General features: G+C 37.7%; 1 protein-coding gene across 2 annotated transcripts in view; it reads left to right on the forward strand.

Moving 5' to 3' along the window:
- The window catches only part of LOC150109125 (gamma-tubulin complex component 2-like), a 491,041-nt gene that overhangs the window by 453,525 nt on the left and 15,115 nt on the right, over nt 1-22,401 (forward strand). The window contains exons 25-26 of one of the 2 annotated variants that reach the window (XM_090405742.1): nt 10,141-10,227; nt 10,381-10,442. In XM_090405742.1, the coding sequence (XP_090261868.1) occupies nt 10,141-10,227; nt 10,381-10,407 (114 nt within the window). In that variant the 3' untranslated portion in view covers nt 10,408-10,442. Of the gene's footprint in view, nt 1-10,140; nt 10,228-10,380; nt 10,443-22,401 lie in introns of those variants that run through there. The other variant, XM_090405736.1, reaches the window with a different exon arrangement.

A 22,401-nucleotide genomic window follows, 5' to 3' on the forward strand; every position in this document is an offset into this window, starting at 1 on the left:
GTTGTTAAAAGTTTTGAAGGAGTATCTAGGTACTGAAAGTTTGGGAAATACTGGTCCACATAGTAATGTGGAATGAGTGTGTAGATTAGGTCACCAATGGGATGTTGTCAGTATCTTCTAAAAGTGTTTCAAAAAGAGATTTAGCATTGGGTAATCTGGAGGGGCCTAATAATAATAATAGTGATATTTTGTGTTTTTTTTATGAATTTTTAATATCATAAGATATTTTTATATCTTATGATATTTTAAGATATTTTTTCTGATTCATGGGTGATGCCAGGAAGTTTACAGAGTAGGAACATTCAGTTGAAAGTGACACACTCACGAATGAATTTGTCCCCACACAGGGAAAACACTCGCTGTCCATGTGTGGACTTGATAGCATTCCCCACATACTTTTATAATTCTGGCTCCATCCAGGTATAACCTGGCAGAGACAGTAGCAGTAGAATTACTTGCTAGCTGGTTAGATAGTCTCTGATTTCATTATCATCATGTTCAGTCCAAGCCTGGTAATCAGGCCTGAAAAACTGTTTGATTGCTCTCCTCTCGAATGGAGGAGATAGCAGATTACTAGTTAATTTCAATGTGAAAACAATATCCATGAAGGATGCCACTTATTACATGTTAAGGGGTGGACAAAGATTGGAGACTTTAAAAATCGTACTTACCAAGTGCGAAAATTAAGGATGCAAGTGGGTCTATCAGAGCGCAAAAGCAGAGGGTGAATGAAATGATAGTGGTGGTGGGAACGAATGACTTAAATGGAGATAAAATGGCTATGAGAGAGGACTTGAAGGAATTACTAGAAGTAGCAAAAGAAAAGAGTGAGAGAGTTAGAATAGTGGGTCTGTTACCACGGTATAACAGAGAAGAGATGAGAAGGAGGGCCGTAATTGCAAATGATTCTATGTGCAGGTTATGCAGGAGGAGTGTTGTGGATTTTGTGGGCGTGTGAAGTGAGTTTGATGGCGAAAAGATTTATATAAGATAGATGGTTTGCATTTGAATGGATTTGGTGTGTAGAGACTTGATAAAAGTGTTGTTGAATGAAGTGGAAGTGGATGTGCAGAATCAGGGAAACTAGAGTTATTAAGGGGGGAGGGAAGTAGATATGCAGACTTTAGTGAGACAGTTGAGTGTGTGAATGTGTGTAATGTACGAAGGACAACAAATCAGAATGAGATAGCTAGTATAAGGCATCAAAATAGAGATGGGACAAATGGGCTTCTGCAATTCGTGTATACTAATGCCAGAAGTATTAGGAACAAGAAGAAAGAATTTTTGCCCTTGGTTGGCTCTTCCAGGCCACAGGTTATTGGTATTAGTGAAACATTGCTGACAGAAGATGATATAGCTAGTGGGATTGAATGTGAGGGGTATAGTGTGTTCAGGAGGAACAGGGAGAGTAAAATGGGGGGAGAAGTGTTATTGATGATAGCTGATGAACTGCAGCCAAGAAGAATAGAAGTTGAACTGCAGGATAGAGAAAAGAGCACATTCGAGGCTATTTGGTGTGAGATTGAGGCTAGCAGAACAAAATATACAATTGGGTGCTGCTATAGACCAGGTGATGGAATAGATGGTGGAGATAGTATGCATAAGCAAATAGAAGCAAAGAGTGGAAGGAGGGTAATTATTATGGGGGAGGAGAGGACACATGGGAGGAAGGAATTGGATATTATGCAGTTATTAAGGGATAACTATATGCGACAGCATGTAATGGAAAAAGGGTCAGAGAGTGCTTGACCTAGTAATTGAATCCGAGAATTTGGCTGTAATGAATATGATCACGTTGCCACCAATTGGTGAGAGTGATCATAGGGTCTTGACTTGGGAGGTGGCTAAATGTGTGGAATTTTCAATTAAGACAGAGTACATGTGGAATACACATGTACCCTTTCATACTTACCAGGCTGGTAAGTATGACAAGCTTAGAAGGTTGCTTGGTTCAGTGCCATGGCATGTAAAACTGCAAGGGCTGGATGTTGATAGTGCATGGGAGGTGGTTAAGGAGTGTTTGCAGGAGGCAATGGCTGACTGTATACCTAAAGTCTGAATAGTAAATCAAGTAGGGGTTAAATGAATGAATAACACCATTAAGCTTGAGTTGCAAAAAAAGAAACAACTGTGGAGGGAATTTAAGGAGAAAGATGACCTGCAGGCCAGAAGGATAACGAGTGTGGTAAGAAAAGCAAAAGCGGATTATGAAAGAAAATTAGCTAATGCAGGCCACAGAGAATCCCAAACAGTTTTTTTTTCGATATGTTGCAAGTAAAAGAAAAAATGTATATGGCAGAATGATTTTAAAGAATGCCGATGGTAGGGAGGTAACCGAATCAGTTGATATAGTGGAATTACTGAGCGAGCACTTTGCAAGAGTATATCATCCAGGTGGTGACGTTGCAGGAATTCTGTTCTTGGACCACTACTGTTTAATTTGTTCATTAACGATATAGGAAAGGATCTGAGAGGAACTGTTCATTTGTTTGCTGATGTTGATGCAAAGTTGAGTAGAGCAATAGTCATGAGAGCACAGGATGTCGAAATTTTGCAGGATGATTTGGATAGTTCGGAGGGCTGGGCTAAGGAGAATGGATGTCAATTTGTAATTGACATCCATTCTCCATTGCCACCCATTGTATCTCCAGATACAATGGGTGGCAAAATGTAAGGTTATGCATTTTGGGGTGAAAAGATTAGCAGCAGTACACCACATTGGTGGAACTGTACACCAGGAGTGTTGGTGGATAGGGAGTTGAAGTTTAGGGGACACATTGCAAAAGTGGCTAAATCAGCTCATCAGATCACTTGGTTGCTGAAAAATACTTTGACGAGCAGAGAAAAACAGGTAATTGTTTCTCTGTATTGAGCCTTGATAAGATCCCACCGAGACTACTGTGCCCAAATTTGGGTGCCAGGGTTTCTTCTTGATGGGGAGGAGGTGGAGAGGATCCATAGGCGAGTGACCAAGATGATAGCAGGTCTATGGAATGAACCTTATGAGAACAGGTTGAAGATTTATGGGTTGCAGGAATTGGTTGATAGGCAGAAAAGTGGTGATATGATTGAGACAATCAAATTACTGAAGAGTTTCTATTCTATAAGATTAATTCAGAAGATATTTTTGAGAATAGGACTGGTGGTGGGAGGACTAGGGGGTGCCATCCATGGAAGCTGGGCCAGGGTGTTAAGCTAGGTTTTTTACTTGAATAAGCTGCCAGAGTCTGTTTTTGGTGCCATGACTGTAAATGAGTTCAAGGCGAAGTATGATAGATACTGTGTGAATGTTGAATAGTTGTTCTTGACATGATGTTAGGGTCTCCCTCGATGAGTCTACGGACTCCTTGGAGTTGCCTGTACTACTGTTACTAATAATAATTTATAAGTCATAAAATCACCAATAGTTGTAGAAAATTTGCCACTGGGTTGCAAAGTATATTATACATGACTAGAAATGTCATTCTTGATTTAATCCTTTAACCAAGCATAAGCAAATATTTGTATGTGAAATATCTTCACAACTAGTCTATTAAAAAAAGATGCTGTTGACTTTGCATCAGTTGTCTCAGTATCCCAATTTGTATCTCAGGTGGTGCTTGTAGATAAACTTATACGTTGGTAATACATAATTGTCAGATTTTAGGGAAAGACAACATATACTAGAATATTAACTAAAAACTTTTATTAATACTTCCTATATTTCGGAAATGTTACATTACCATCTTCAGGGATCACAAAATAATGATATGTGAATGCAGGAGTTAACACTAAGCAACTATGGCTGAAGAAAACAATTTAAGTTGCTCCTAAAGGTTCCCCCCCCCCCTAGTAGGCTAAATTGGGTTGTCTTGATTGTTGTTCTTAGATTGCAAGCTTCCCATATTTGGGGCAGTCTCATGCATCCAAATTTGTAAAGAGTTTTTCAGAGCTGAGGTTGATTCCAGGAATAATCTCTCATATGAATACTTGCTGCAGTGTAGTAAAGTGGTTTTCTTCCAGCATATTTTGTGGTGTGTGTGTGTGTGTCCAAAGCATGGTCATTAAGTCCTGAGTGGCTGTATTGGTAGAACCGGATATAGTCCTTATATTCAGATATCCTGATATTAGCTGTTCTTCCTGTTTGGCCATAGTAGGATAGTTTGCAACTACAAGGGACCTGGTATATTGTTGTGTGTGTGTGTGTGTGTGTGTGTGTGAGTGAGTGATGGGGTGATTGCTGATGAAGAATGTATCCACCTTTATGTGTAGGTTTCTGTAAACAGAAAGCCAGGGTTCCATTCAGGCTGGTATGTAATCAGTGTTTAGGAAAGGGAATTTGTTATTGTTTTCCTTTTCCAAGGTAAACTGGATCCTGGGGTGTTGATTTTTTAAGTGTTAAGAAATAGTGAACACATCATCTACATATTATATATTTGGTTTAATCCTTTATCCAAGTGTAAGCAAACAAAGTAGTATCACCACCTCTGGGTCTGGCTCCCACTGATGAGACCTCAATGAAGGTCGAAACCAGTATGGGTAGTGGCCCTTCCCTTACTGCATAGTATTATACATATCTGCAAGGAGATGTGCTTTGCATTATGGGAGATACTAAGGCAAGTGATCAGAACTTACTCCACCTTTATCACGAGTTGCCCAAGTCCTAAAGATACTTCAGGTGCAAACTTTGTTTGCTCACACTTGGATAAAGGATTAAACCAAATATATAATTGGCAGCATAGACAAGTGAAAAAACTTCCATCAACATCATCTACGTAGCATAAGCAAACAATGGGTTTACGTGGGGCCAAGTTTAAGGCTTTTCTTCATCAGTCTCCATAAAGAAGTTGGCCAGGGGGTGGAGAAGCCATGGCTGTCCCCTCTATCTCTGTAGAATTTTTTTTGCCAAACAAAATAACCTGAGTTCATGGTGAACTGATATCTTATTGATGAATAAGAGGAGACATCAAAACTGACCATTATGTCATTGTGTTGGAGTGAGAGATTTTCTATACTGGCTTTAAAGTGGGCTGAATTTTTTGTGTGTGAAGGTGTGTTGCCAGCATAATTGTGGCACTTTAGCTAAACATTTGGCTAATTTGTATGTGGGGAATCAATGCCATCCACAATGGGACGTAGTGGCACATTTCACTTATGGATTTTTTTGTAGTCCATATATTCGGGGGGGGGGGGGGGGGGCACTTCCACAGGCCAAGAAGTAACCTTCTGATTTGGGAGCTGGTGGGATCATATTCTATAGGGAGTTAGGTAGACCGATCTAACAGTAAAGAGGTAAGCTCACCTGTGTAGTCAGTTTGGTTTAGAACTACAGTGGCATTTCCCTTATCCATTTTAGTAATTATTATTTTACTGTTGTTTTTTATTTCCTGCAGAGCTTTGAATTCTTCTTTAGATAGGTTGCTTGTTTGGTGGTTTAGCTTGGGTAAGAACACTGGCTATATCCAGTCTGATATTGTTGGCAATATGGTTTGGAAGGTTGCGGATACCACGTTCTATCTGTATCATTATTTTTTCAGAAGGGATTTTTTTCGTTGCTACAGCGAAGTTGTGGCCTAGCACGAGTGTGCTGATTGCTTCAGGGTAAGGAATGACAGGTTTTAAACTTTTGAATTTTTTGATGTGCCGACATTGTATTTTTTAGAATTCCTCTTCTGCTGAAGTATTCAAGATTTCAGAAAGGATTGTCCAAAGGTTGTCATTCAGCGTGTGGTGATGATACATTTTATTACTTCCATTCTATTATCTGTATGTGTACAGGAAATATATGGCTTTTACTTTGATTTAACCTTACTGTCTTTGTGTGTAACTCCTGTTGAAACATGCATAATGTACTTGCATTAATTGTGAAGTCAACAGCCTCTTACCAGTAGACTGGTCATTATGATACTTCATGTGCAATTTTGTTTGCTTGTTCTTGGGTAAAGAATTAAAGAATATAATTTATTGTCAAGAATAATTATTGAGAGTACCATAAGAAAAATATTTACTGACACTTCTCTCAGAAGGTATTGTGTTCTGCACAAGTTTCACACACTCATGTGACTTGGGAACCCGTGACTTGTTGGTGAATTTTGGATGGGAGTATTTATGAACATTTTTTCTGCCCTCACCCATATAGGTAGATACATACATTAAACTTTCCCACCCACCCCTTCTCAACAATATGGGGTCATCAAAATCCTTGTCAATAGAGCCTCCAACCTCTTTTCCATCCAAGCTTCCCTTACAGTGGAACTTGCCTTTGTTTGCCAAACCTTCCTGTGTAATGGTTATGAAGCCAAAAAAATTTACAAATCATCTGTCCCTTCCACCTCCTCATATCCATCTCAACATAAAGACTACAGTAATGTCATTAGTATTCCCCATATCTAGAGCACTTGGAAGAAATATAATCTTTACACTGTTTTCAAACCTCATTTGAAGTTGGTTTCCCTTCTCTGCCCTCCTAAGGACCTGCTTCCTCCCTTCTCTGTTCCAAGTGTTTACAAGGTTCCTTGTTCTTGCAGATTATCATGTTATAGTCAGACTGGAAGATCTGCCTAGAAAAACACAAAAAATACACCCACTGCCACAACTATGGTCAGTCAGGTCTAGCAGATCATGCCTTGGTGGTATAATCTGCTAGACCTGACTGACCTCTAGCAGATCATACCTTACACAGAATCAGATGGAAGAAAACCACCATGCTTCATCGCAGCAAATACAAACTTGACTCTTTTTAGATTCTGCAGCAGACATAAAAAACTAGGCTAATCTTAATAAATATCATTGTATTAAACTTCCCAAAATTTTGGCCAAATGGCGAAAATTTTGCCATTTGGCCCCACGGCTGCAAAGCTCTAAATCCATTCCTTAGCCACCTAAACAAACAACACAAACGTATCCAATTCACCATTGAAATGGGAAAAAACAACTCTCTTTCTTTCCTAGATACACTTGTCACACGTCTTGGCTCTGGTTGTCTCTCCTTCTCAGTTTACTGCAAACCTACACACACAAGCCAATACATATGCAAAAATTCTTGCCACCACCCAACACAAAAACTAGGTGTCATAAGCACCCTTAAACACAGAGCTCTAACTATTTGTTTTAATGAACGGACTCTAAACCAGGAATACAAGATCATCAACCAAACATTTATAAAAAATTGATACAGTAAAAAAACTATTCACAAGATCCTCCATAAAGATACCAGTAAGAACAAAAAAAGATTCCAGGAATGCTATTGCCATTCCTTATGTTAGAGGCATTTCTGAAAAAATAGACAGAACACTACGCAAATACAACATTAAAACCACCTTTAAACCCCCAAATAAGTTAAGACGCCTACTCAGTTCTTCTAAAGATCCTCTTCCACATCTAGCCCACTCAGGGGTATACAAAATACAATGCACATGTAACATACCATACATAGGGGAAACAGAGCAAACTATCCCAATCAGACAAGACGAACACAAACGACACATTAAATACCTCCATTTTGGAAAAACCGGCCTTTCTGACCATGCACCCCAAACATACCACAGAATTGATTGGAAAAATACCAAGTCCCTACATCACACCAAAACCTGGTTTGAGAGAAAATTTAAAGAGGCATGTGAAATGCTCAAACACAACCCAAATCTCAACAAAAATGGTGGCCTAACCATTTCAAGAATGTGGAGGACCCATCTACAACCTGTATAACAACCTAAACTAGCCATAGAAAAATCCCACTACAAGAAGACAACCTGGTGAAGTGTTTGTAATATTCAACAGCAACTGAAAGAAATCATATTATAACAATCAGAACTATCCAGAAGAATATTAACACATAAGGATTTTAGCAGTTTATTGTAGTTGTATTTATTTATTTATTTAATTAATTTATTTTTTTTTTTTTATCACTACAGGTCAGGCTAGGGAAAAGGATTAATTAACTACGTAGATTTAGTTTACCGGTATACAGGGCATGAGCATGTAGCTTGGTTCCTTATACACTTATATTCTTCCGATGATGACCTCGATACAGGGGTCGAAACTTCGAGTTTTATTTTATTAGTAATTAATAAAATAATCTGTTCAACACGTATGTTTTTGTGTCCCTACATTTACAAATATGAGGCTGATCACCGTGTAACCGTAAAAGAAAGCACTATTGTTTAATTATTTTTCTTTGTGCTGTAAGTTATTCCATTAAAGTACAACATTAATGTAAACCAACACCTAAACTGAAATACTCACTCCTAATATCTACTGCCCCGTAGCATTGCTCTGCACTCCTTACAAACTTTTTGAAAGGATTATTGCTCGTTGCTCTCGCAACCTGTATAGAAGCTGGATACCAAAATAGTTTAAAAACAGGTACATCAGCTTATGGCACCTTATGGATGAAAGGTTTACTGTATAAAACAGTCAAAATGATCAACTGCCAAAAAAAAAAAAAAAAAAGAACCTCCAAAATGACTATAACAAATGCTCTCTAATAGAAAAATAAAGGTTAACCTCCCTACTGCCGAGGTGGATGAAATAGTGAGATCAAATTGCAGTTCTTATCCATGTTATTCAACGGGTGTTACAGAATTGTATCCAGATTTAGCTGGATGTCTATTGACGTCATGACTGGTTGGGGGGGGTTAATCTGAATTCACAAAATAAAGCAGAACATTTATCCTGTGGGATGGATTGCCACAAGGATCTGCCCTCACCCCACCTCTACTCAACCTATATACAAGCGTCGTTCCTCCAACAACTAGTCGAAAGTTTATCTAGATAACGTAGCAATTGCCACCTACCTTCCAAGGCCTTGAGGAAACACTGAGCAAAGATCTGAGCTCACTGCAGAATTTCTTTAAAAACTGTTATCTTCCAATCCCAGAAAAACTGTTATTTCAGATTTCCATGTAAATAACCATGAGGCTCATATAATATAACTAAAAATAAACTTCTGCAACAGGACTTTAATTCGTGAAAGCAACTCTTGTTACCTTGGTGTCACACTTGCCCATTGACTGACATACTGAAAACATTTGGAAAAAAATTAAGTTAAAAATATCTTCCAGGAACAACAACATAAACAAGCTCACAGGCACAACTTGGAATTTTAATGCCTCAACTAGTAGAACAGCAGCCCTGCTCTGTGTTCACCAGTTTGGAGCTGAAGTCACCACACAACTCTTGCGGACACAGAGCTTAACATAACACTGAGAACCATCTCTGGTACTTTGAGATCTACTCTGCTCCCATGGTTACCTGTTCTTTCCCACATCACTCCTCCACACTTCAGAAGAGAAGAAGAAGCTACTACCCTACCATCAAAGAAATAAATAAAATCAAACATAACATGTAGCTTCCTACACATCGAGATATCTCTCCAGCTCACCACCTTACCTGTAGATCTCCCATCTGGCTTGTGGAAATACCAGATGATGGTCCAAATAGCAAGCCTCCAGAATTCAATCTATCTCGACACCTCTGAAGTCAACTAAACTGATTTAGGACAAGGCCACTATGCCCACTTATTGCATCTGTGGGGAATTTCCCAGTCACTCATTTGTGCATATTGTGTTGTGTAGACTATGCATCATATCACTGGTGACTCTCCCCCAACCTCTCCCTCTCTCTCACACACACACACACACACACACACCTTCCCTGGAAGCCTCAGGAACTTGCATTTACTCCCAGATAGTTCCATTGATTGGTTAACTGAACTGTCAATCTGTATATAGTTTTGCTCATTAATTTCTTGTACCTTTCCCTATATGCTAAATAAATAAGTAATAAATAGCTCAAAGCACAAGACTTGAAATTCTGTATGTCATAGTAGGACAGATACCTCATTTGCTATGGCGAGTATATATAAAAACAGTCCACTCACTTACATATGAAATTAAATGATTTTTTGTTTTAAGTGTTCTGTTTGTGTGCTATGGACCATTTGTTCTTACTATCTAATTATCTCTTGTAATACAAAACTAGCATATCCTTTCAGTCTACAATGTTATTTGTCAGGGTGACTTAATTTGGACTAACTGTTTTATATAAATGAAAAATATATTATTATGTATAATCTGACAATTGTGCTTTCACTGTTTTTTTTTTTTTTTTTTTTTTTTTTTTTTCAAATTCATATAAATTTTATTTTTTAAAAATGTATAGAAGACTCACAAATATGCTGTTGAAGCTGAAATGTCCAGTATGGGAGAGAGTCAGCTATTTACAGTTCCTGAAGAACCTGAAAAAGAGGTTTGTAACAATTTGTTACTTTCCATATTAGTATTACAGTGTCTTCCTATTTCGATATGTGAAATGCTTATTGAGTTCTCTCATCAAGAAATTTTTGTTCCATATAAAACAGATTAAAGATCAAACTACTGTATACAGAAAATTATTCTATAGGTCCAGCCTAAGGAAAGATGCTGGTAGTGATTTCTTAGTAGATAACTACAACATGAGTGGAATAATATGTACCTGTTATTACAATATCCACTGTTTTTTCTGACATGAAATGCAAGTTAAATCTGTGGGCAAAAGTAAGTAGTCACTAACATGAGTTAATAAACTGCTATTTGTTAAAAAAAAAGATGACAAACAATTGTCATCTGTTTGTTCTTACCCCAGTTTGATAGGTTCTCAAATTTTGGATAAATAGTCAGTGTTATCATAAAATTCCTGATATGTACCCTCAAAGGGCCACACAGAATACTAGGATAGTATTGTGATTAGGTTTGCATTGTTTCCAGCTTCCTGTCGGCATTTTTTTCAAAAATAAATATTATTTGTCAGAGTTCCAGTATTTTCAGATATTGCATTTTAGTTTTCTAAGACAGTATTAACTACAACTAGATCTTGTTCACCTTCTGGGTTGTTTTCCCTGCAATTCCAGTAATTAATCAAACAATCAACATCTGTTTTGCTTGCTTTTTATTTCTCAGATTTCCTTATTTCCTTACCTCCTTAGATTAGCTCTGATTACATTCTTGAATGCTAACGAATTCCTTTCTAATACCTTCATGTTTATTATTCTAACAATGATTCTGTCTGTTCACTCCTCTAATTTTTTCAGAACTGTCTTATCTGTGGTCACTAGTTTTGATCATCTTCTTTATTTCTAACCCCCAACTCTCAGAACCATAAGTCAAAATTGATATATAGGTAAACCTCAATATTTTTGTTTTCAGTCAGTGCAATTTCAGTTAATGCTGTAACAAACATTTACACAATTCCACTGTATATGCTCCTAAAATTTTAAATAGTGGGACTGATTATTGGGGGGGGGGGGGAAACTACTGAAAAACTGTCATTCGTAAACAGCGTTGCAAGATCGTGCTTCCTGCGCCATTATGATGCATAAACATTATTTTGTTTAGGTGACCGTACAAGGCAAACATGTCAAAGCAGTGTCTACCCATCTGTATTTCATGTTAAGTAATAATTAATATCTGTAAAAGTGCTATTCATTAAAGGCAAGTGGCCCTTGCCTTTAATGCATAGCATCATACATTTCCGCAAGGGGATGTGCTTTGCATTAGGGGAAAATGCTAAGGAAAATGATCAGACCTTTACCATGAGTTGCCTCAGACCTGAACTATGTTCAGGTGCAAACTTCACTTGTCTGTTTGTTTACTTGGGAAAAAGGATTAAAAACCAAGTTTTTAAAATTGCTTGGTATCTTTAACATATAGTACATCCAAGGTAAAAACACTTTCTACATCTTTCTCTCATCCTGAGATTTTTATTTAATAAGGTCAAAGCACCTTGTGGCAACTTGTTTAGGTAAAATTTATAAGCTCTGCATTACTTCAACCTTGGCATTTTTGGGTCTGGCTCCCACTGATGAGACCTTAATAAAGGTCGAATACCACGAGTTGCCTCAGACCTAAACTATGTTCCGGTGCAAACTTGACTTGTCTGTTTGCTTCTTGGGAAAAAGGATTAAAAACCAAGTTTTTAAAATTGCTTGGTATCTTTAACATATAGTATACCCAAGGTAAAAAAACTTTCTACATATATGCATATATATATATACACACTCAATGGACAAAACATTAGCGATAGTATGGGTGATGGGAAGTTGACACTGGTATCCTCCATGCAGAGTGAAAGTACCCAAACTGACTGCAGACAGTAAATAGGCAGACATGGAGTGAATGTGGTAATCCTAGTGACTTTGATCATGAATGTATTATCAGTACAAGGTAGATAGGTCATTCTATCACTCCAGTGGTTAGAACCCCCCCCCCCCTGGGGTTCTCGAGGGCACCCGTATCAAGAGTCTACCATGAGTATACCATCAACAGATGTACTGGTGCCTAGCAAGCCATTGATGACCGGAATTGATGTAGACTGTCCATGCTTGTACAGACCAACTGCTGGGCAATGGCATTACAAATCACATGCAATTTCAGTGACAGAGGTCCAAGAAGCATCAACAAGTGAACAGTATAGTGTACCCTGCATACCATGGGCTATGGGAGCCAGTGCCCTAATCATGTACTACTGTTGACAACTCATCATCAGGCATTGCACCTCACGATCATTAAAACTGGACCTCTGCAGAGTGAACCAAAGAGTCGTGTGGTCTGATGAATCCCACTATCAGTTGTACTGAGCTGACGGGAGGGTGTAGGTATAGCATTGACAACATGAGGCCATGGCCCCATCATGCCAGGTTGGCTCTATTCAAAGATGTGGTGGATCTGTGATGGTTTGGGTAGCCTTCTCATGTGACATATTAGGTTCCTTACCGTGTCTTGGGAAGTCCTTAAATGCTTGAACTGCCAGAATGTGTTGGCTGATCATATACACATTTTCATAGCCTTCGTGCATCTTGCAGCCGACAGTCTGTTTCAGCAGGAAAATGGGCCACAACCACCAAGGCATGATTCAAGGAACACTCATCTGAGTTTGGGACCATCCAGTGGTTCCAAGATTTAAATCCAGTCAAATCTGTTTAGGATGCTATAGAGCGAGACATCATATCCTTGTATCGCAGTTGTGAACAGTGCTGTAATAGACATGGCTAGAATTAACTCCAGCAACCCTCTGGCATCTGGTGGAGTCAATGCCTCAGAGAATATAGGCTGTTATTCATCCTAGAGGAAGACTAACATGCTATTATAGGTATCTCTAATGTTTTATCAATTGAGAGTGTATATGTGTGTGTGTGTGTCTAACTTTGAAATATGTGATATAAACGGTATACTCATTGTGAATTAATTGCATATATTGAGGTTTACTTGTATATGTATGCACACACACACACACACACACACAAAAATTATGTGTATAGGATAATCAAAATTAAAGTATCCCTATTTAGAAGGCCTTGTGGAGCACCATCCATTGATCCAAATGTTGCGAAACTTTGCTGAAATATGTTGTGTATCATGCAGAAATGATATCTAAGGAAAAAAATGTAATTCCAAAATTCACCTCCAGGGACGCTGTAGACAACAAATGCATGAAATTTACATATCATGCAATTTAGCAGATGCCAGGAGGGTTTAAAAAGGCAGTCATGTTATTTTTCCCTTCATTCTAGTTGTTGATACCATCCACAGTGATGTCCTTACCCCATGTGCTCTGCAACGAATAATTAATCGTTTCGAAGAAGTATGATCATTGGGAGGTAGGCCTAGCAGAGATTGCAAAACCAATCAGTTCACAACAAGTGAATAGAAATTGCTACTTCCATTGTGGAGTGAGCCATGAATAACAGCTTTGGTCCCTGCAGTGCACATTCTGTATCCAGACACATAGATGAGCCTTACACAACTGTCTAGAAAATTCTATGGTGGATTCTGCATTTCGACCCCTTAAAAATAACCCTGACACAAGAGATGCTCTCAGAGGACTTTGAAAGTCGACTGACATTCACTTTAACATTCTTTGCTCGAGTGGAGTTTGAACATGGAGAAGACTTTGTGTGGAGATGAGGCTCACTTGAACTGAGCTCTTGAATACCCACAACTGCCAAGTATGGGTTACACAGAACCTGCATGCAATTCAACAAATTCCTTCGCATTTACCGAAAGTTACTGTTTAGTGTGGATGGACCATTCGTTTTTGAGGACATTCACCATTCTGATCCTGTCACCACCTCAGTTACTACCAAGAGTAGAGTTGCCAGATTTTGGAAAACCAATATGGGACATGCATAACAAAAAGAATGATGATGATGCTTTATGTCATGCAATGTCATAGTTATTTCAGCAGCAATAACTTTTCTTTCATTGCTGGTATTTAGTTTTACAAAATAAGTATCAATACTTATTTAAGTTAAAGGGATATTACATCCCATATTGTTTCTTAGCCAAATAAGAAACTCAAAGAGTTTCATGCCGAATACAGAAACTATATAAAGTTCGGCGATTCCAAGTGTAAGCAAATACCTGGATACTGCAGCAACCGACCCTTTAGATAGTGCAAGCTGAGGCAAGCTTGCACTATCTAAAGGGTCGGTTGCTGCAGTATCCAGGTATTTGCTTACACTTGGAATCGCCGAACTTTATATAGTTTCTGTATTCGGCATGAAACTCTTTGAGTTTCTTATTTGGCTAAGAAACAATATGGGATGTAATATCCCTTTAACTTAAATAAGTTATGTCGCCGAATTGAAGCCTTTGGCTCTTCATATAATTAGTAAGTATCAATACTTTTTGGAACTGGAACTCGAAATGCTCAATATGTCTGAGTGTTAATGTGTTGTGTAATATCCGATCGTCCCCCATATGCAATATCAAACATTCAGCTACAGATTTTGCATTCAACTTCGTCACGATGTTTTCCTTTTGCAACAAAATTCATTCTTTCAAATAATTATCATTAAAAATGCACTTTTGTCTTGGCATTGTTAAGGGCTTAAGGAAAGAAACAAAATTTAATTTACCTTTGTATAATTAATAAAGAAAATTAATTTACCTTTAATTATATATATTATGTATTAACCAAATATCACACATCCGAAAAAGGCAAGATATTATTTTTTAATAGTTATTGAAATAACATCCATGTACTGTACCAATACCAGACTGCACAATGTCCAAATAAGAACTGTTTGAAAATAAGCAAATGCAATATATCTGTACAGAATTATAAATAAAATGCTTGTACTAAATAAAAAGTGACTGATGAAAGGGATCTTCGCTGCTGTAAACACAATTGATTTCCTTGAATTGTCAGTTTTTATGGCTTACAAATCAATTTAAGTTGGATTATTCACAAAGAATATTGAAAATTATAATTGCTTAACATAATATTTATAATTTTATCTTTGCATTAAAATACAGGACATTAGGCTGTCTCTATAAGTAAAATACAGGACAGCAAAATTCGATGTAAAATACAGGATAGTTTCATATATATATATACGGGACGTCTGGCAAGCCTAACCAAGAGGTTTTGCGATATGATAAACAATTTGTTGTGCCACAGCTATAGCAGCACCTATACATGGTTTATTCATTTCCATGCAGGACAGGGCTTCCCCCCTCCACACATTAGTCAATCCATACAGGAGGTGGTATAAGAACATTTCATGGAAACCCAAGTGATCAGCTATGTGTTTCCCACTACCTGACTTCTTCGTTCACCTGTTCTGGCCTCCTGTGACTTCAGGCTCTGGGGATTTTCTCAAAGACAGGGTTTATCAGTATCATCCTGATAACTTGCCAGCACTGAAAGAAAACATAAAACAGCATTTGTTCAACATCACTACCAGTCAGCTGTGTTCTGCTGTTAAACACACTGTGCAAATGATGCAGTTTGTGGCATACCAGGAAGTACAGTACAGCCTGTGAACACAAGATAGAAGTGAATAAAAATGTTATTTAAACTTGTCACTTTCCTCCTCCTTACACACAAAAAAATTATTATATCTATATTCAGTACATCAAACAGCACCCTAGTTGTGAATTTTGATTTTCTTTTTTTTTCCCTCAGATATTGTTGCTTCTGCATGATGCACAATGTATTCCTGCAAAGTTTTGCAACATTTGGTGGTGCTCCACAAGGCCTTAAATAGAATACTTTAATTTTGATCACTCTATGTGTGTGTGACCCCCTTGTCCATGGTCAACCCCTGTCCGAAAATATTAAATGCAAGATTCCAGAAATAAACAATTTATAAGTTTTAAATTGCATGCTGTCCTGAGTAATGTGATGAAATCTTGTGCCATCCCACCCAGGAGATGAATCATCCCTTTGTCCGTCGTATGCTGGAAATTCAGATATGCCAAGGGAAGCTGTAAAGTGTTTCCTTTTAAGTGAAAAGGTTAAACTCCTCGACTTATAAAATAATAAAAAAAACGTATGCTGAGGTTAAGATTCTATTCACATTCATATAACTTTTATTGCAGCATATTGTTATAATTGTTCTTTTTTATTATTGTAGCTATTGTTGTTAATCTATTACTGTGCCTACAATAATAAAAAAAGAGCAATTATAACCATATACTGCAATAAAAGTTATATGAATGTGTAGATTAAACTTGAATAGGTATGTATGTATAGGAAAAAACCTAGTATATATAGGGTTCGGTAGTATCCACAGTTTCAAGTATTCACTGAGGGTCTCGGAACATATCTCCCTCAGATAAAAGGGGGGGGGGGTAACTACTGTGTGTGTGTGTATCATCATTATTGCCCATGTCCAATGCCTATTGGTGTTTGATGCTTGTTTCTCCATTCTTTGCCATTTTTCTCTGTCCATTGCCAGATGATTCAAATCCTCTGAGGATCCAGAGACGAGTGACCAAGATGATAGCGGGTCTGTGGAATGAACCTTATGAGAATAGGTTGAAGATTTGTGGGTTGCAAAAATTGGTCGATAGGCAGAAAAGGGGGTGATATGATTGAGACATTCAAATTACTGAAGGGTTTCTATAAGATTAATCCAGAAGATATTTTTGAAAATAGGACTGGTGGTGGGAGGACTAGGGGCCATGCATGGAAGCTGGGTAAGAATGTGGTTAACAAGGGTGTTAGAGCTAGATTTTTTACTTGGAGAGTGGTGAATGAGTGGAATAAGCTTCCAGAGTCTGTTGTGGGTGCTACGACCATGAATGAGTTCAAGGCAAGGTATGATAGATACTGTGTGAATGTCAAATAGTTGTTCTTGACATGATGTTAGGGCCTCCCTCGATGAGTCTGTTGACTCCTTGGAGTTGCCCGGGATAATAATAATAATCCTGCAAACTGTTTCCACACCAATCAGATCATCTATCCACCCTCGCCTTGGCTGTCCTGTTCTATTTATACTGTCCATTGTAGCAAACATCATGGTTTTGATTTTTCTACTAATATCCATCCTGCAGATATGTCCAAAAAACTTTAGTTTGCTTTGAATTATGCGTTTGTTACTTTTTTTATGCGCTCATCTAATTCGTAGAATCTTTCTATAACATGTTCTTTCAAAAGCCAGTGTTTGTCCTCAGAGTCTTTGACCCATTACTTATGTCTCACAACCATAGAAAGCACTTGGGAATATGCAAGTTTCCACCAGGCTCAGCTTTATGGAGAGAATCATGGAGTCATTTTGCTGCCTAGGTATGTCAGGCTCCTAACTTCTTCCAGCTCTTGTCTGTTGACCTTTATTTGCTTTTTTCATCCTGTTCTGTTTGGGTATTATTGTTTTTGTTTTATCAATGTTCATTATCAACCTATATCTCTTTCCTTCTTCATTTAGCTTAATCACTATTCTTTCTTGTTCTTCTTCATCTTCTTCAATAATGACTATGTCATCCAGTGGCAGCTCGTAAGAATTTGTAGTGGTGGAGCTGCAATGCTACCAGCCCAAACTGCACGTAAATCATGTGTTATCCCCACTAGGTAGCAGTTTGGTGTGGTCTGCATTGAATGCAGCTCCAGCGTTGAGTATACTAGCCAGTACTGATACTAGCCCGCACAGCACATTGATTATTGCAAAATACAGCTATTTCTACAAAATGAATTATATAAAATATTATTGAGCGGTATTGTATTACAAACAAGAAAATAACAGTTTTTAGATCCGTTTTAACAACGTTAATTTGTGTTGTTTGTGCTCATGTAGTAGCAACTTATCTTGGGCTGCAATGCTACCAGCCCAAACTGCATGTAAATCACGTGTTACTCCCACTATGTTAGCCTCCACTAGGTAGCAGTTTAATGCAGTCTGCAGTGAATGCAGCTCCAGCATTGAGTATACTAGCCAGTACTGATACTAGCCCTAGCCCACATAGTACATTGACTATTGCAAAATACAACTATTGCTACAAAATGAATTATATAAAATACTATCGAGCGGTATTGTATTAAAAACAAGAAAATAACAGTTTTTAGATAAATATATAAAAATTTAAGAACGGCGATAATAAAACAGGAATCTTTATTTTTTACTAGAGTGGCGGCAGCCCTTATGGACGAGCCTCCGCTGATGTCATCTGCAAATCTCAAATTGTTTATTTTTATACCTTGAATTGAAATGCCCCTTATATTATCCTGATATCCATTGTTCTTTCCAAAAACATGACGATGCTTCATGATATCGGGTCTCGTGCCTCTTGTTGTCCAGAACCATCTTCCTATTCATCCACAGTTTCTCATGGCTGCCTCTCCATTTTCATTGATGTTCTGCCAAAGACATATCAGATTCCTGTCTATGCCATAAGATTTGAGTACTGCCCATGTCACTTTCTGATATATTGTCTAATGCTTTTTTGAAAGTCAATAAAACGTATAAAAATATTTTTATTTTTATGTTTTTATATATATATATATATATATATATAATTTTTTTTTCTATTCTCTCATCTGAATCCCAGCTTTGCTTAGTACCAGATTCATTTGCTATCTTCATTAAGAATTGTGCCTAAATAGCTGAAATATTTTACTTGTTCTGTAGCAGGGGTGGCTAACTACACGTCCTTTTGGAGCCAAAATAATTCCGGTAAGAATTAGAAGAGCCACAACCTTTGACTGATGCAATGGTATTGGAGTAAGTGAGCGCGCATGGTGAGGTGGGAGAAGACATATGCAGAAGCTATGCCTTCCCGCCATGACATGTTAGTTACACTTCTGGTGCTCATCTATCAGTATCTTTCAACATATTGTTGTACGAGTCCATTGACAGTGCTTGTTACTGTTGAACTATTTTTCTAATGCTTAGAAATGTTGCATAAAAATGTAAATATGAAGAGGAACACAGAAGTTTTAGACCAGAGTTTCTTTTTGTGAAACGACAAAGTAAACCAATGTGTGCCATATACCAAATAACACTTGCACAATTCAAAGCCAGCAATCTCGATCATCATTATGACACACATCACAGTAATTTTAGTAAAGAATTTCCTTTTGGCTCTGATCTGAGAAGAACTAAACTTTCAACTTTGAAAGAACAACTCCAGTCAGAATAAATTTATGTCCATGTTTACTAAAGAGGCTGATGTTACTACTGAGGCTATTTTTATTTTAGCGTTTAATATTGCACAAGCAAAACATCCAAAACAAGCAATACACTGAAGGAGAATTTGTCAAGAAGAATATTGCACAAATAATTTCAGTTTTAGACCCAGCCAGATAATAAAAAACTACTCAAACTGATTGAACAGATGCCAGTCTCCAGGCATACAATTGAAAGGAGAATTTCCATTATTAGTGCTGACATTATAAATAACTAATACCATAACTTGAAAAACTGTGCTGCATTTAGTCTGGCTTTGGACGAATCTGCAGATATTCAGGACAAACCACAACTAGTTACACTTGTCTGCTTTGTAGCTCACAACTTGGACGTCAAGGAAGAGCTATTGGATTTGATAGCGTTGAAAGATACAACATGTGGTTCTGACATTAAAGAAGCTCTCGATGTTGCACTTACAAAAGCTTCGGCATTGCGCGAAAAAATTGTCAGTATTGCAACTGATAGTGCTCCAGCAATAAGGGGTAAAACTAAAGGGCTCATGGGACTCCTTGAGAATGACGAATCATGTCATGCTTTCCTACCTGTACATTGCATTATTCACAGGGAACATCTAATTGACAAGTGTTTTAAATTTGAACATGTAATAGAAGTAGTTCTACTAATTGTCAGTTTTATTCATTCAAGTGCTTAAACACACCAACAGTTCAAAAGCTTTCTCAATGAGTTAAATTGTGATGATGAGATTCCTAATGACATATTATGGTTTTGCTTAGTAAGGTGGCTCTCAGTTAGCAATGTATTAAACTTTTTGTTAGACCCAATCAAACAGTTTCTTAGAGAGGAGAAATTTTTGCCTCATCTTGAAGACATTCAGTGGTTATTAGACATGGCATTTTTCATCGATGTTTTCCAGAATCTACAGATATTGAATGTTTCACTTCAGGGAAAGAAAAACTAATAACCAATCTCACACAGACTGTGCTAAGCTTCCAAAGCGAACTGCAACTTTTCCAGAGAGACTTGGAAAATAAAACTTTTACTCGCTTCATTTATCTGAAGAAAATACTAACAAATTCGCCAGAAGTGAAATTATAAACGGGATCTTATGTTAGCAAGTTAAATGATCTGGCCGAAGAACTCAACAATCGATTTTGCAACCTTCAAGGAAGGTTGCCAAATCCTTTCCTCATGAACGTGCTTGAGGTTGTCCTATTTCAAAACCAATTGTGATGGATGTTGCAGCTGCAGAACTGGAGCTTTTGGAACTTCAAGAGGACAAAGGACTGAAGCTAGTGAAGCAGAGTGGATGTTCCATAATTGAGTTTTGGAAGTAAGTTCTGATATTAAAACTTGAGATATGAAATCCAGTTCTTTTTGCAGAAGTTATTCTCCTATATAAATTCTTGCAGAGTAACATAAACTGTTTCTTCTTTCTCTTTCAAGGTTCAACTTTTTTATCTTCCTATATGAAAGATTCCCAAGGAAAAAATGAACCATTTAAAAATCAACTTGCCATATTTCCCCTCTGAAAAAAAGCCACTGAATTGTTACTGTTCTTATGTAGCATTTAATGCCTGATAAACATTTCTCCTTCCATATAAAAAACATGATATATATCAATTTCCAAAGTTCCCTTAATTGCTTTTGAAACTGTTATTCTAGTTACCTTTGTAATGCCATACCTGAAACCTTTAAACATCTTTTTTTCTTTATGAAAGACTTCTAATAAAATGAAATTTCCACAAACTTATGACAAAAATTCTTCACATCCCCCCCCCCCATTCCTCCTGTTTTCCTAGTTACCATATTCATTTCACTTATGCATGGTACAGCATACACAATACTGGTTTTTGCTTTGCTCATGAAATGAAAGAAGGAACCCGCATCCTCACTTAAAAGCAGTAAAATCTCACTGAAGGTATTTTGGTATTTTGGATACACTGACTTCTAATCAAGTGCATTCCTACTACATTCACTTTGTTAAAAATTAATGTTACATGTTAATTAATGTTACAGAAAAATAACTCTACAAAAGAATGATGAGTGTGTTGGATCAGTGACTGGCTGTCAGATAGGTATCAGAAAGTTGTATATTGGGTGCAGTATCTCGAAAGAGAAAGGTCACCAATGGTGTGCCACAGGGGTCAGTTTTGGGACCATTGTTGTTCAATTTGTATGTTAATGAAATTGGGTTGGGTTTAACTAGTGATATCCAGCTGTTTGCAGATGATGCAAAACTGGGGAGAGCAATGCACAGTCAGGCTGATGTTAATGCCTTACAAGAGGAGTTGAATAGATTGCATGAATGGGCAGGTAAGTGGAACTGTCAGTTCAGTGTTGCCAAGTGTCAGGTTTGAGATTTGGTAAGCAACAATGGAATGCAAAGTATACACTTGGTGGGGAAACTTTAACAGAAGTAGAGGAAATCTAGAGGTGATGGTGGACAAGGACCTGAAATTCAGGGACCACATTGCACAAGTTGTGAAAACATCACATCGAATAATGGCAATGATGCGGAGAACCATGACAGCATGCAGAAATAGAGAGGTTATGCTTCCATTGTATAAGGCCTTGATCAGGCCTCATATGGATTATTGTGCACAGATTTGGTTACCGGGTTTTCATGGTGGTGAGGGTACAGAGAAGATTCACAAAGGTATTCAGTGGTCTTTGGAATGTAGTGTATGAGGACAGATTGAGAGAATGTAAGTTACAGAGCCTCGTAAATAGGAGGAAGAGGGGGGATATGATTGAGACATATAAGCTGGTCAGGGGTTGTTATCAGGTAGACATGGAAGAGATTTTTCATAGAATTGGAGAGGAGAGTAGAACAAGAGGCCATTGCTGGAAACTGTATATGAGAAGCAGGTTCTTTTTTCATGGAGGGTGGTTGGTGAGTGGAATGCATTGCCTGAGTGTGTTGTGGACATGGATACATTGAATAAGTTTAAGACGTAGTTGGATGTGCATTGTATGCAATAATGAGTACCTCCCACGATGAGTCTCTGACTCCATGG

This window comes from Typopeltis vanoorti, chromosome 2 (genome assembly GCF_054136105.1).
Source record: "Typopeltis vanoorti isolate ZY-2024b chromosome 2, IOZ_Tvanoo_1.0, whole genome shotgun sequence".
Lineage (NCBI taxonomy): Eukaryota > Metazoa > Arthropoda > Arachnida > Uropygi > Thelyphonidae > Typopeltis > Typopeltis vanoorti.